Below are 15,124 nucleotides of genomic sequence, written 5' to 3'. Positions count from 1 at the left end.
AAATGCTTGAATCTATCATTGAAGGAAGAAATAGCAAGACGTCTGGATATAAATTGTCCCATTGGGAACACCCAGCATGGGTTCATGAAGGGTAGGTCATATTTAACTAATTTGGTGGAATTCTTTGAGGACATTACTTGCATGGTGGACAATGGGGAACCTGTGGATGTGGTGTATCTGGATTTCCAGAAGGCATTTGACAAGGTGCCACACCAAAGGCTGCTACGTAAGATAAAGTTGCATGGTATTACAGGTAATGTATTGGTATGTATAGAGGATTGGTTGACCAGTAGAAAGCAAAGAGTAGGGGTAAATGGGTGTTTTTCTAGTTGGCGGTCAGTGGCTAGTGGTGTGCCTCAGGGATCAGTGTTGGGACCTAAATTGATTACAATTTACATAGATGATTTGGAGTTGGGGACTAAGTGTGGTGTGTCAAATTTTGCAGATGACACTTAGGTGAGTGGTAGAGCAAAGTGTGCAGAAGACACAAAGTCTGCAGAGGGATATAGATAGTCTAAGTGAGTGGGCCAAGGTCTGGCAGATGGAGTACAATGTTGATAAGTGTGAGGTCATCCATTTTGGTAGGAATAACAGCAAAATGGACTATCTTTTAAATGGTAAAAAATTGCAGCACGCTGCTGTGCAGAGGGACTTGGGTGTCCTTGTGCATGAATCGCTGAAGGTGGGATTGCAGGTGCAGCAGGTAATTAAAAAGGCAAATGGAATTTTGTCTGCCATTGCTCAAGGGATGGAGTTTAAAAACAAGGAGGCTATGCTGCAGCTGTATAGGGTCCTGGTGAGGCCACACCTGGAGTACTGTGTGCAGTTTTGGTCTCTTTACTTGAGAAGAGATATACTAGCACTGGAGGGGGTGCAGAGGAGATTCACTCGGTTGATTCCAGAGTTGAGAGGGTTGGATTATGAGGAGAGACTGAGTAGACTGGGATTATACTCATTGGAATTCAGAAGAATGAGGGGAGATCTTATAGAAAGATGTAAGATTATGAAGGGAATAGATAAGGTGGAGGCAGTGAGGTTGTTTACACTAGCAGGTGAAACTGGGACTAGAGGGCATTGCCTCAAAATAAAGGGAAGCAGATGTAGGACTGAGGTCAGGAGGAACTTCTTCACCCAAAGGGTTGTGAATCTGTGGAATTCCCTGCCCAGTGAAGCGGTTGAAGCTACCTCACTGAATGTTTTTAAGGCAAGGCTAGATAAATTTTTGAACAGTAAAGGAATTAAGGGTTATGGTGAGCGGGCGGGTAAGTAGAGCGGAGTCTCAAAAAGATCAGCCATGATCTTATGAAATGGCAGGCAGGCTCGAGGGGCCAGATCACCCACTCTTGCTCCTAGTTCTTATGTTCTGCTCATTTTGGTGCAAGATTACAATTATGCAATCAATTGCACCAATAGCATGTGTCAGCTCCCACTGGTAGTGGGGACAATTTGATCAATTTGACTCTTCTATTTGTTTGATGTAAAAACTAACCATATTCCTGTTCTGTTCTTGTTTCAGAATTTCATTTGGCTGCTGTGGACGATTCACTGCTGCTGAACTACTCTCATTTTCCCTTTCAGTCATGCTTGTGCTTATCTGGGTATTGACAGGGCACTGGCTACTGATGGATGGTGAGTGAAGAAATCTGTGGGTGGATGCCACCATTTTGAGCTTTATAACTTTTTTTTGTTGTCTCCCCAGCACACTGTCTGTTTCTGAAATTGTCAATAACATCTAGCTGTGCTGATCATCAAAACATTTCTCAGTGCTGTGATAAAGATTTTTTTTGTGTCAGATACTTGCCATTGATGTTGTGGAAATTGTTAATGTGATATGCAGTTTCAAGAAATTCAGTAAGGCTTTCAAAAAGGAAAGAGAATAGCTGTGTGGAGGAAATTCGCGCTGATAAAGCAAAACATTAAAGAACTGAAACCCAGTTTGTTTCCTATTGTGCCAATATATGTGTCTGCATTGCAGTGTAAAATATGAGCACAGGAGCTTCTCATGAAGATAGGTGACATGAGTACGCTCTCGGGCTATGATAATAACTGAATCATTATTGGGTGCAATTTAGTTCCAGTTTATAGATGCTATCTTGATTTTGTCTTGCTCGGCTACAAGAAGAAATGGTTCTAATCTACTGAGTATTTTACTGTCTAGTTTCTCTTATGAGGACCTGAACTAAGCAGTTGGTGCCAGTAACTTTCACATTTAACTTTAACATTAACATTTGATATAAGAAATTGTAGTGCCTGGCTTAATGTGCCTTAAGCTATTTCCGTCTTGTTGAAGGCAGTTTTTCAAATCTACCACAAAAAAACTCTGCAGCTTCTTGCTGGACAGACTGGAAAGTGTTATCTCGAAGCTAAATATAAGAATATGTTCTTCCCAAGTCCAGAGCGGTTACCTACCATTGTTGAAAGGCTAGCTCGATGCTGCTGAAACTTAATCTGCAACTCCGGTTGGAGATGCAAACATGTATATGTACATTAATTGTGGAGGATGGTGACAATGCAGTTGCACATGTTATTGCGCGTTCTGCTACTTATCATATCACTTGTTAGGAACGCCTGGTGTTGGCAGACCCACAGTTACCTTGCGTAATGACGTAGGGCAGAGAAGGGACATGGATCTAGATGTCTCCAGAGTGACAAGTATTTTGATGTAGCTTTAAACCCAAGTCAACTTTCTGGCATGTTGGAGATGGAAATTACTTGAGCTAGTCTGAAGGAGCATAGCACTTAGGGGGTTTGGATTCTGTCCACTTGCCGAGATAATGTGTCACCAGTTCAGTTGGGTATAGTAGCACTGGCTGAGCAAATGTCACGAAGTTTAACAGTGCTCAAAATGACAACAGGAATGCACTCAAATTCTTGAGGTTTTGTTGTAGTGGCTGATGTATGAAATGGATTATAAAGATAAATTGTTTATTTCTTAAAGCTCCTCTCAACTCCATTTTTCGGCTTTGATTTGTTTTTAAATTGTTTTAGTGAACCCCATGAGTAATAAGTTAGTAATGTGGAAGATGTTATGCTGAGTTTTAAGTGTAAGTAAAATTACTGTAACTACTCATAAGATGCGGCAGGTGTAGATGTTTTAATTTTAATAAGTGCAGACATGGAATAAAATTTCAAGTTGCAAACAATGTTATTGTAATTGTGCAAAAAAGACTTGATATTGAAAAGTCCACTTTAGACGAAGTAAAAAGCATATCAATTCAGTGGATTAGAAAGAAAAAAGTTCTTGTTTTGACTTTAGTAAGATCATACCATCACTAGTGTGTTTAAAAAATCTTGTTTCTTCACTAATGTCAATTTCTGCCCATCCTAACCATTATACAAGTTCAAGCGTTGTACGCTATAATTAATTCTTCGTATATACAGTATCGCCACTTTTACTGCAAAGAAATCCTCATCCTGCACCGAACTCTATTGTTTTGCTTCCTAAATGGCCACAAATTTCATCACAGCATTGTCTTCACATTGACGCAATGTATAACTTCAAAATTGGAACTGAGTTTTATGTGCAGGCATTACCTTCTAACTTCCTTTTGCATGAAGATTAGTTACATTTTAATGTTTATATTTTACCTTGTACACTTAATGGTAAGGTCCTGGGCAGTGTTGCCGAACAAAGAGACTTTGGGGTGCAGGTTCATAGTTTTTTGAAAGTAGAGTCGCAGGTAGATAGGATAGTGAGGAAGGCAGTTGGTATGCTTGCCTTTATAGGTCAGTGCATTGAGTATAGGAGTTGGGAGGTCGTGTTGCAGCTGTATAGGACATTGGTTAGGCCCCTTTCAGAATACTGCATTCAATTCTGGTCTTCCTGCTATAGGAAAGATGTTATAAACTTGAAAGGGTGCAGAAAAGATTTACAAGGATGTTGCCAGGGTTGGAGAGTTTGAGCTGTAGGGAGAGGCTGAACAGGCTGGGGCTGTTTTCTCTGGAGTGTCACAGGCTGAAGGGTGACCCTATAAGGGTTTATAAAACCATGAGAAGCATGGATAGGATGAATATCCAAGGTCTTTTCCACAAGGTAGGGGAGTCCAAAACTAGAGGGCATAGTTTTAAGGTGAGAGAGAAAAGATTTAAAAGAGACATAAGGGGCAACATTTTTAGAACCTGGTGTGTATGAAATGAGCTACCAGAGGAAGTGGTGGAGTCTGGTACAATAGCAAAATTTAAAAGGCATCTGGATGGCAATATGAATAGGAAGGGTTTAGAGGGATATGGGCCCAGTGCTGGCAAATGGGACTGGATCAGTTTAGAATATCTGGTCGGCATGGACGAGTTGAACCGAAGGACCTGTTTCCTTGCTGTACAGCTCTATGACTCTATTTGGTTTTCATTTTTTATGTGCAGAGATATGGGTTATTGGAAAATATTCTCTGCAGGATGCACTTTTAATCAGCAAACTAACTTTTACTCTAATACCTGCTAATTAATGCTGTCAGTAAATAATGGGGAGTGATTAATTAGATTTCATGCTGTTCATTTCAATCAACCTTTATTGTTTTACTGAGAAATACAGCCTTGAGAAATTTTAATGCTTACTAATCAGAGTCTGAGCATCAAAAGATGTGAATCATGAGCAGTGACTCAAAAACTCTGGCTGAGAAATAACAATGACGTTATGGATTGTAACATAGAAAAGATCCATTGAAAGATGATCTCTGTTGACTTAGACCAGAACTTGGAAAGTAGATGCTTCTTCATCTGTCCTTAAAATCCTACATACTGCACTGTAACATGACACAATTAGAAGAAAATCTGCTGTCCAATTTTTTTCTGTATCATATTTGAAGTTCTTGATAACTGGACCTGGACTGTCCCATGGGAGAGAGATGATGAGCTAAGATCTTGGTGGTTTAGAGACCACTGTGAAATCTCTAATGAGGGTGGGGGGGAAACAATTGGTTTTATTTGTTTTATTTTGGCCTGCTGACGCCTGATTCTTAGGGCTTTGCGTTGTGGTGACAAATTTCTGCCTCCCATTTCTAAAGGTCATTTGTCTGTGGGTTTTAAAGATTCAAAAAAGCTCAAACTTCAAATATTATTACATCTATCTTAAGTTTTGTTGTCTTTACTGTTGACATTTTCCTTTTCATTTCCTCTCTTGCATTCCATTCTGAATCATTTCCTTGACCCTTATTAATTTTTCATGCCATTTAACCCTTCCTTGAACTCTTTCCTTTGTGAATCAGTTTTGTTCTGTAGTAGTGCTGTCCTGAGTTAAGGTTATTGTTTTAAGTAGCACTGTTAATTTTAGTTGATACTGCAGTGCAATCCTGAGGTGTGCTGTTGGTGCTCAGTCTTGAGAGAATGCTGCTAAAGCTGCTATGTCTCATGAGATGTTAAACTGACATTCTGGGTATCTATGTAGTGGATACAAAAAGCCCAATGGAACTTTTCCAAGGGAGACCAAGGTAGCTGTCCACTCTCCTGGCTAAATAACTTTTCAGCTAGCACTACTAAGGCTGATGTGATTACTTTATTTCCTCCTGAGCCTTGATAACTTTCACCTCTTTAATTATTGAGCATTTATTGTCTTCTGCCTTTTAAAAGTATTGAAAAACTGTTCTTCCAATGTTGTCTTTGGAAAAGAGTTCCAAAGAATCATCGCCCTCTGTGAGAAAATGGTTCTCCTTGTCTCTGTCTTAAATGGATGACCTCTGCATTTTGAACAGCGACTTCTAGCTCTAGATTCCTCCAGAAGAGAGAGCATCCTTTCCACATCCCACCCTGTCAAGATCCCTTAGGATCTTCTTTTTCAGGTGGAACCTCGATTAAAGTTTCATTTTAAAAACAGAACTTTTGACAGTGCAGATCTCCCTCAGTACTAGGTTTTCTCAGGTCTTTACAATGGACCTCAAGCTGTCAATTTTCATGCTAAACCAAGAGATAAGACTGTGTGCAATCTCAACACAAATTTACTTTGCTAACATTGTTGAGATTATTGTGAAGACTGAGCAGTGTTCATTGATACCAGTAAATAGTAAGAAATTCTATGCACACATCATGTTAAACCTGTGTATTTGATAAAGATTTTTAAGTTTTCAAATATTTGTGTTCTGATTCTGATATTACAAAGAAGAAGGCTATTCTGCCTGCCATACCTGCATTGGTAGATCTCTCCAGTTAATATTTCATCGACGCTCCTTCGTCCTATATTTGAAGGGCAAAAATGAACATTGAATTCTTGTTTGAAAGGTACGAGCAATTCTGTTTCCCTCATCTTTTCAGCCAGTGCAAGGGGTTTTGAAATTTCCTCATGGCATTTTTTTTTTTTTTGGTTTTTGCAGTCGTCTTAAATTGCTGTTCTCTGACCTTTTATGGCACTGAAGACAGTCTTGCCTTACTAATTCCATTAAAACCATTCATGATTATCACTACTGTTGACAAATCTTCGCAACTTTTCCTTGTTCTTGGAAGAACACTCCCAGCTTCTCATCACTCCTGAATTCCCTTGTGCCATTCTGGACTGTCTTCGAAGCCTTGACATCCTCCAGTGCGTTACCTAAGATTGGCTACACTACTGCAACTAAGGCTTAACCAGTGATTTACAAAAGGTCCGCATGATTTACGTGCATTTGTGCTCAATGCCTCTATTAACATAGCCATGTTTTTAAAAACAGCCTTCACAACTTCAAAGTTTAAACAGCCATCTTCAAAGACTTAATGTATTTACACTCTAAGTCTCTCTGCTTATTCATGACCCTTTTTAAAATCTGTACTATTTAGTTCATGTTGGCTGTCCTCCATTACTTCTATCAAAGTGTATCACTTCATTCACACTTTTTTTTTTCCTGTTAATTCTATGAATTGTCTGCCCATTTCATCAGCTTACATTCTCCTAAACTCTGCTACTATCTACCTCGTTGTTTACCACTAATAGTCTTCCATTTTAGTTCTATTGTCATAGTTAATTGTAACTCATGTTTACTTTGCTGATGAAAGTTGGAATTAATGGTTCAATACAAGGCAATAATTGTCTCTTTGGGGTAAACCAACAAGAATAACAACTTGCATTCATGTAATGCCTTTAGCACAAACCACTGCAAGACTTGATTCATCTGGACCATAAAACTGGATTCATATTATAAATTTTAAGAGCTGTGCACCAAATCCTTGATATCTGCAGGACGTTGAGGCACGGACTTCCTGTGGATAACAGCGCAGATACTGCTACAATCTAACTTGCCAATCCACTGTGAAGCACCCTGCAATCAGACTAGACAAGTCTGAAGAAAAAGTACAAATAGGAGCTGGAGTAGGCATTTAGCCGTTCAAGACTGCTCTACCATTCAGTATGATCATGGCTCATCATTCAACACAATATCCTGTTCTTGCTTTCTCCACATATCATTTAAGCCCTAAGAACTGTGTCCAACTCCTTGAAGCGGAGGTGCTCATGTTGGGTTGGACAAAACCAGAAGTCACATGATACCAGGTTATACTCCGCCAGGTTTATTTGAAATCACAAGCTTTTGGAGTGTAGCCCCTTCAGGTGAAGTAAGAGAGAAGCACACGGGCACAGAATTTATAGGCAGAGAGGTCAAAAGATCATACAAATAGTGTTAGTGGAGTCAAATAATAACTCTCTGCAGGTGATCAAAAGTTTCGGACAGTGAGTGAAATATCAACAGCTGAATAGCAAGCAAAGGGATGACCTTAAATCCGATTAAATGAGGCAGTGAGATAATTACAAAAAGTTTAAAAATAAGATGGTGCTGGAGACAAACCAAATGACTGAAATAACATGATAGATATAAGATTTGCATGCCAAGGGTTTAACCAAAGTAATAAGTAATCCAAAACTCTGCAAACTAATTAAGGCAGAGAGATCATAACAATTTATCAAGTTAATGCTGTCATAACAGCACTAAGGAAGATTTTACAGATACACAACAGTGTGATGGTGTCACACTTAGCACGACATGACCCCAAGATCACAGTTGAGGCCATCTTCGTGGGTACAGAACTTGGTTATCAGCTTCTGCTCAGCGATTTCTGCATCGTTGTGTATCTCAAAGGCCACCTTGGAAGACACTTACCTGATGATCAGAGGCTGAATGTCCTTGACTGAAGTGTTCCCCGAATGGGAAGAAGCATTCCTATCTGGTGATTGTTGTGTGGTGTCCATTCAACTGTTGTCGTAGCATCTGTTATGATCTCGCCAATATACTATGCCTCAGCATCCTTGCCTGCAGCGTATGAGGTAGACGACATTGGCCGAGTCAAAAGAGTATCTGCCATGTACATGGTGGCTGCTGTTCCCACGTGTGATGGTAGTGTCCGTGTCAATGATCTGACATGTCTTGCAGAGGTTGCTATGGCAGGGTAGTGTGGTGTTGTGGTTGGTTGTCCTGAAGGCTGGATGGCCTGTTTAAGATTTGGCGGTTGTTTGAAGGTGAGAAGTGGAAGTGTGGGGGGATCTTGGTAAGCTGCTCATAGTCATCGATGACATGTTGAAGGCTGTGAAGAGCATGGGAAGTACTGGACAACAAAGGATATGCTAACAGTCGTATCCTGTGTCTGTCTTCTGAGAAAGTCGTTGCGGTTTTTCGCTGTGGAACATTGGAACTGTGATCGATGAGTTGAGCCATTGTATCCTGTTCTTATAAGGGTGTTTCAAAATCTTTAGATGTCAGTTGCGTTCCTCCTCATCCAAGCAGATCCCGTGTATGCACAGGGTTTGTCCGTAGGGGATGGCGGCTTTAATATGTTTAGGGTGGAAGCTAGAGAAGTGCAGCATTGTGAGGTTATCTGTGGGCTTGCAGTAGTGTGTGGTACTCAGGTGCCAGTCCTTGATGGAGATGTTTGTGTCCAAGAATGAGAGTGACTTTGAAGAGTAGGCCATGGTAAGTCTGATGGTAGGATGAAACTTGTTGATATTGCTATGTAGTCGTTTCAGTAATTGCTTACCATGAGTCCAAAGGAAGAAAATCTATCTGGTATGTAGCATTGGTTGGAGGTCCTGTGCAGCAAAGAAGTCTTGCTCAAACTTGTGCATGAAAATATTGGCATATTGGGGTGCAAATTTGATCCCTGTGGCTGTTCTGGTTCTGGATGAAGAACTGGCTGTCGAAGGTGAAGACGTTGTGGTCGAGGATGAAGCGGATGAATTGTAGGATGGCGTCTGGAAATTGGCAGTTGTTGGTATTGAGTACTGAGGCAGTTGCAGTGATGCCGTCATGGGGAATGCAGGTGTAGAGTATCGAAATGTCCATTGCAACAAAATGTTTCTGGTTCGATTGGCCCGTGGGTGCTGAGTTTCTGTAAGAAATCTGTAGCGTTGTTACAGAAGCTGGGGTTGGTTTAACCCTTGGTATGCAACTGTTATACCTATCATGTTATTCCAGTCATTTGGTTTGTCTCCAGTGCGATCTTAGTTTTAATTTTTTGTAATTATCTCTCCGCCTCATTTAATTGGATTGTTATTGCTTGTTATTCAGCTGTTGACACCTTACTCAAACTGTCTGACACTGATCACGTACAGAGTTATTATTCAACTCTACACACACACCATTTGTACAATCTTTTGGTCTCTCTGCCTATAAGTTCTCTGTCTGTGTGCTGCTCTCTCAGTTCACCTGATGCAGGAGCTACGCTCCGAAACTTCAAATAGACCTATTGGTATAACTTGGTGTCGAGCGATTTCCGACTAACTGCTTGAAAACATTCAATATTTGACCTCAACTGCTTTCTGTGGCAAAAAATTCCATAGGTTCACCACTCTAGGGGAAGAAATCTCTTCTCAGTCCTGAATGGCCTACCACACATCCTTAAACTGTGACCCCTGGTTCTGGACTACTGGTCATCAGGAACATGTTTGCCAGATGGGGTCTGGAGCCAACCTCATGAGTACCGAGATCTACAGGTTGTGAGGAATCAGTGTATCTATCATGTTGATGAACGTTGTAATTAAAATGTTGTCATTTCTAGTTGAAAATGACTCCTAGTGTTAAGAATTGCATTCTTGTTTGTTTCATGCTGTGAGGCTAGTACTGAGATCATAATTTCTTTCAGAATAGGGATGATTTACTAAATTCAAAGTCTTGCATATAGTATTGCTGGCAGCATTTTGTTGATGCAAATGATCTTGTCTTAGGCAGAAAGCCTCTCAATCTTTAAATCAGTAAAACAAGGCTGTAATTCAGCCACTTGAATAAAAATAAAACTTGAAATTTATAAATTGCATCATTGCATTTGTTTTTATAGTGGAAGATAGCCCTCCATTGGTAACTACACCCCTCCTTGTACTGTATTTCATGTATCACACTTGGTGCCCAATTGTTGCCAGTAGAATAAAACTTATTTCATAAGGTTTGTTTAAAGCTTTAGCACTTTGTTGAAAGACAGTTACTGTTTGAAATGTTTTAGATTCTCAAAGCCCTGAATTTTGAAAGGGCTCTTAATTTTAAAAAAATTAACTTGATCTTCAGATTCAGAAGGAAAGCTTTCATCCTATCTCATGAAATCTGACATGCAGTAGATTTATAACAAAACTTAATTGGCTATTCGGGTGGTAGTATGTTGGATAGTATCCTGGTTTCTTATAGACTTTACAAAGAAGTTAAATTTTTTAACTGATAAAAGATCCTTCAATGATTTGTTTGAATATCGTGTTGTACAAGTGGTGGATTTTGGCAGTTCCAAAGTATCCCTTGGTGTAAATTTGATTTGTTGGATGTGAGTATTGCTTTTTGAGGTTGGGATGGGCTGAGATGATTGTGTGCACATTTTACCAGTTTAACACAAAAGGAAGCTATTTGACATTGCAGAGAGGTTTGCTTGGTTAAACAAATACAGATATGCTGGCTATTTTAAAATTTGACTACCCGAATCAAATTGATCAATGTGAGGTGACGTGCAGTTCTGAAATCCACTGATGAATATATTAGAACTAAAGGTGAGAGAAAGATCTACCTTAGTCATGGTATTCTAATAGCCCCAATCCACCTCGGTCTGTGAGCAACATCCATCCAATCCAAAAAGACTGCAAGCTTATGAAAACTCTTTGCTTCCCCTTATGACTTAATTAGTTTTGTATTCTACTCAAGTGCACAGTCTTCCCAGTCTCTAAGTATAGCTGGTGCAAAGTTGCATCTTGTCATTTTAGTGGCATAAATCCTTAATAAATTGAGAGTCCTTAAAGCTGCTTTAACAATAGGCCAGCTTATTTTTTAAAATGTAGGCTTCAGAGTCAGAGGGTACCTGCATGTGTGTTTAACTGTAAAACACGGCTGAGTTAAAACTCTGTGTAGCTTCAGCCTCTAGGTGCTGTGCATCTGACATGAAATACTGACAATTTGTAGTTTATTCTAAGCACATAGCTGATTAAAATTCAAGTCCTTTTCATTTCTGTGCTTGAATTTTACAAAATACAACAGCAGTGAGGACTGTTCAATGGCCATCTTTGATCACCTGTTTGTATCTTTCTACACCCACATCTGCCTTCCTCTACTGATTTCACTTCCTTCTGCATCTGTTGCTGGGACAAATGTCTTCATGCAATGCACTTCCAAAATCCACCATCTAGTCTTTGAGCATTTGATCATCATGGCATTTCTGCAACTGTTGATTTGCTTAACCATGCCCTCCTGTCCACAGCCCTCCTTTAACTCATTACATACACTTGCCCTCCCGTGAGCCCAAGAGACACAACCTTGATCAGACTTGGGACAGCTGATTCGGTCATGCACTGCCAAATCTGACTGGATCATATATGTTTGGTTCCTCTCTTGTCTTACAAAACTACTCACTGTTACAAGAGCATCCTGAAATGCAAAACTGGTTCCTTTTTGTTTCTACTTCACAATATCTTCTGAAGCCCCTCTCTCCTTTTTCCTACACACTTTTGTCCACAACTCTTGCAAGAACCTCATGCACTTTGCCATGAAGATTGAGAACATATAGGGAACTGCCTCTGCCACTTTGTTCCTTTCACTAGTCAGCTTGGCCAGTCTGTCACTAAAGCTGTCTATTCTTGAGCTCAGCTCCCTAGTTTCCTAATTTCATGCACGTCCTTTCTGAGCACATTTTACTCATAAACACCACCAGCTCCCTTGGTCCTAAATGTGTAACTGGTCAATTTCCCTTCTACAGTCACTGAACCCCTTCTCTTTCAAATCTACTGTAATCACCCCCTTGCAAAAACAAACTCTTCACCTCACCATCCCTGTTTCATACTTTGCTTTCCTGTCTGAACTTAAACAGGTTCTCACTTTCTAAATCCAATGCCCGTCTTTCTTGGAACCTTGTTTAAATTCTTCTATTCAGGTTTTCACCCTGGCCGCAGAATTGAAACAGCTCTTATCAAAGTCACAGGAGCCATCCTATTTGACTATGATAAAGGCAAGCTATCTCTCCTTGTCTTCTCGAGCTGTTTGAAATCTTTGACCACATCACCTTCCTCTGGAACCTTCCTACATTGTCCATTTGGATGGGACTTCAGTTTGTGGGCATCTTTTTCATTTTGTACCTGTTACTAACATGGAACAAAGTTGACCAAAATTGCAGTGGCCTATTCTACATTGTGAAAATACAAGTTGCAAATTAGCCATAGTAAGAAATTGACTGATTTTCTTTTCTCCAACCTCTGCACCCTTGCAGTCATTAATGGTGCCATTTTTATAGATGCATTCTTCTTCACTGGTTTGTGTTAATTACCAATACCTTGTTTATTATTCAAGGGGTGAAATAAATTGTTGTTGTGAAATAAATCTCCTTATGTTACCATAACCCCTCTTCTTTTTCCTATATTCATTTGTGGGATGTGGGTGTTGCTGGCTGGCCAGCATTTCTTCTTCATCCCTAGTTGCCCTTGAGAAGGTGTTGGTGAGCTGCTGCCTTGAGCCGCTGCAGTCCACCTGCTGTAGATTGACCCACAATTCCATTAGGGATGGAATTCCAGGTTTTTGACCCAGTTACGGTGAAGGAACGGCAATATATTTCCAAGTCAGGATGATGAGTGGCTTGGAGCTTGGAGGTGGCGGTGTTCCCATGTGTCTGCTGCCCTTGTGCTTCTGGATGGAAGTGGTCCTGGGTTTGGAAGGTGCTGTCTGAGGATCTTTGAATTTCTGCAGTGTATCTTGTAGGTAGAACACCCTGCTGCAACAGCGTCAGTAGTGGAGGGAGTGGATGCTTATAAATATAGTGTCAACCAAATGGGCTGCTTTGTCCTGGATGGTGTCAAGCTTCTTGAGTGTTGTTGGGGCTGCACTCATCCAGGCAAAAGCATACTTGACCTCATCCTCACCAATCTGCCAGCTGCAGTTGCATCTGGCCACGACCGTATTGGTAAGAGTGACCATCCTGCACTCTCCATTGAACCAGGGTTGATCCCCTGGCTTGATGGTAATGGTTGAGTGGCAGATATGCCGGGCCGTGAGGTTACAGATTGTGCTGGAGTACAGTTCTGCTGCTGTTGATGACCCACAGCACCTCATGAGTGTCCAGTCTTCAGTTGCTAGATCTGTGCAAAGTCTGTCCCATTTAGCACGGTGATAGTCCCACACAGCATGGAGGTTATTCTCAGTGTGAGGGCAGGACTTCATCTCCACAAGGACTGTGCAATGGTCACTTTTACCGATACTGACATGGCCAGATGCAACTGCAGCTGGCAGATTGCTAAGGATGGGGTCAAGTATGTTTTTCCCTCTTGTTAGTTCCCTCACCACCTGCCGCAGCCTCAGTCTAACAGCTATGTCCTTTAGAACCTGGCCATCACCGAAGGTCTGTGAGGAATTTAATCATTACTTTCTGATATATAACTGCGGGATCAATAGCTAAACTCTCTCATGATAGTTTCTGGATGACTTGTTTGTCGTGCAGTGATCCAACAGTGTGAGTTCAGTTCTCATACATGAAGTTAGCATGTAGGACTCTCCTCAACCTCTTCCGTCACCTGCGGCGTGGTGACCCTTGGGTTAAACCATCAGTTATCTCATTCTCAGTGAGCAGTCATGTGGTTTGATAGGACTGTGGCAACTTTACCAGAATCAAAGTGTAGTCACCCTTCTAATTCAGCTGCAACACCTGAAAAATCTCTAATTTCTGTGGTGATATTACAATTGGAATTTTAATTTGTTTATAATGTTATTTCATTGATGCTATGTGTACATTAAACAATGGCTTCAGAAACCTTGTCTCTTGGACTCAACTGAATTTAATAACAGTACAAGTGGCAGATAGCAGGAAGTCTAAATGTCAGCAGCTTAGTCAAAATTGACTTTCATTGTTTTGAGAAGTTTTTTTAAAGAAACTTGGAATGTTTTGATTTTGCAAGTGTTTAGTACAGGAGCTCATTTGCCGTATCTGAAGTTCAAATATGTTTATATTTGCAAATAGATTGTGTTATGTTGTTTAATGTGGATGACTAAAATTGGTTATTTGTCTGGAGAAGTGGGTAAACTTAGCATATCATGGCTGTACAAAAAAAAATCAAAACCTAAAACAAAATGTAGCAAAAAAATTAAAGACACATTAATCCAGCTTTCTATTAAAATTACAGACTTGATTAAGTAGTTTCGTATTTATGTCAGTAATTGATTCAGAATGTTTAACCAAGTCAATATTTATTTTCGGTTTTGAAGTACATGCACTGTGGCAACTGTTAATATTAAAATGTGCATTATTTTGAGCAATATTCTTAATGTTTTACAGCTTTGTATATATTACAAGTGCAATCACCTATATTAATATTAGCCCAATCATTGACCGTCTCTCTTCAGAACCTTTTAGATATTCCTGATTGTTTTAAATGATCCTTCGCTATTTATCTTCCATATATCTCTGGGTTTAAATAGTTTCCAGTTAAGATTGCTATCAAAATAAGAGTGATGTTGTGGAATGAGCCTCTTATTTACGGGCATACAAGCGAACCCACAAATTACGGGAGGGTGTTTGGCCCTTCATTCATACTCCTACATTCAACAATATCATGGCCAGAGATAGTAGGAACTGCAGATGCTGGAGAATCTGAGATAACAAGGTGTAGAGCTGGATGAACACAGCAGGCCAAGCAGCATCAGAGGAGCAGGAAAGCTGACGTTTTGGGCCGAGACCGTTCTTCAGAAACATCATTTTCTGAAGAAGGGTCTAGGCCCGAAACGTCAGCTTTCCT

At 40.3% G+C, this 15,124-nt stretch overlaps 1 protein-coding gene across 1 annotated transcript in view; it reads left to right on the top strand.

Annotated features, from left to right (window-relative positions):
• sppl3 (signal peptide peptidase 3) overlaps positions 1-15,124 on the top strand; it is a 119,553-nt gene that overhangs the window by 59,418 nt on the left and 45,011 nt on the right. Inside the window, exon 5 of the mRNA XM_048611378.1 lies at positions 1,517-1,629. Coding sequence (XP_048467335.1) covers positions 1,517-1,629 — 113 coding nt within the window. The remainder of the gene's footprint in view (positions 1-1,516; positions 1,630-15,124) is intronic.

The sequence above is a fragment of the Rhincodon typus genome, chromosome 24, assembly GCF_021869965.1.
Source record: "Rhincodon typus isolate 14 chromosome 24, sRhiTyp1.1, whole genome shotgun sequence".
In the NCBI taxonomy this organism is placed as follows: domain Eukaryota; kingdom Metazoa; phylum Chordata; class Chondrichthyes; order Orectolobiformes; family Rhincodontidae; genus Rhincodon; species Rhincodon typus.
The sequence above is the reverse complement of the archived record's forward strand: the minus strand, read 5'-3'. Positions and strand labels throughout refer to the sequence as shown.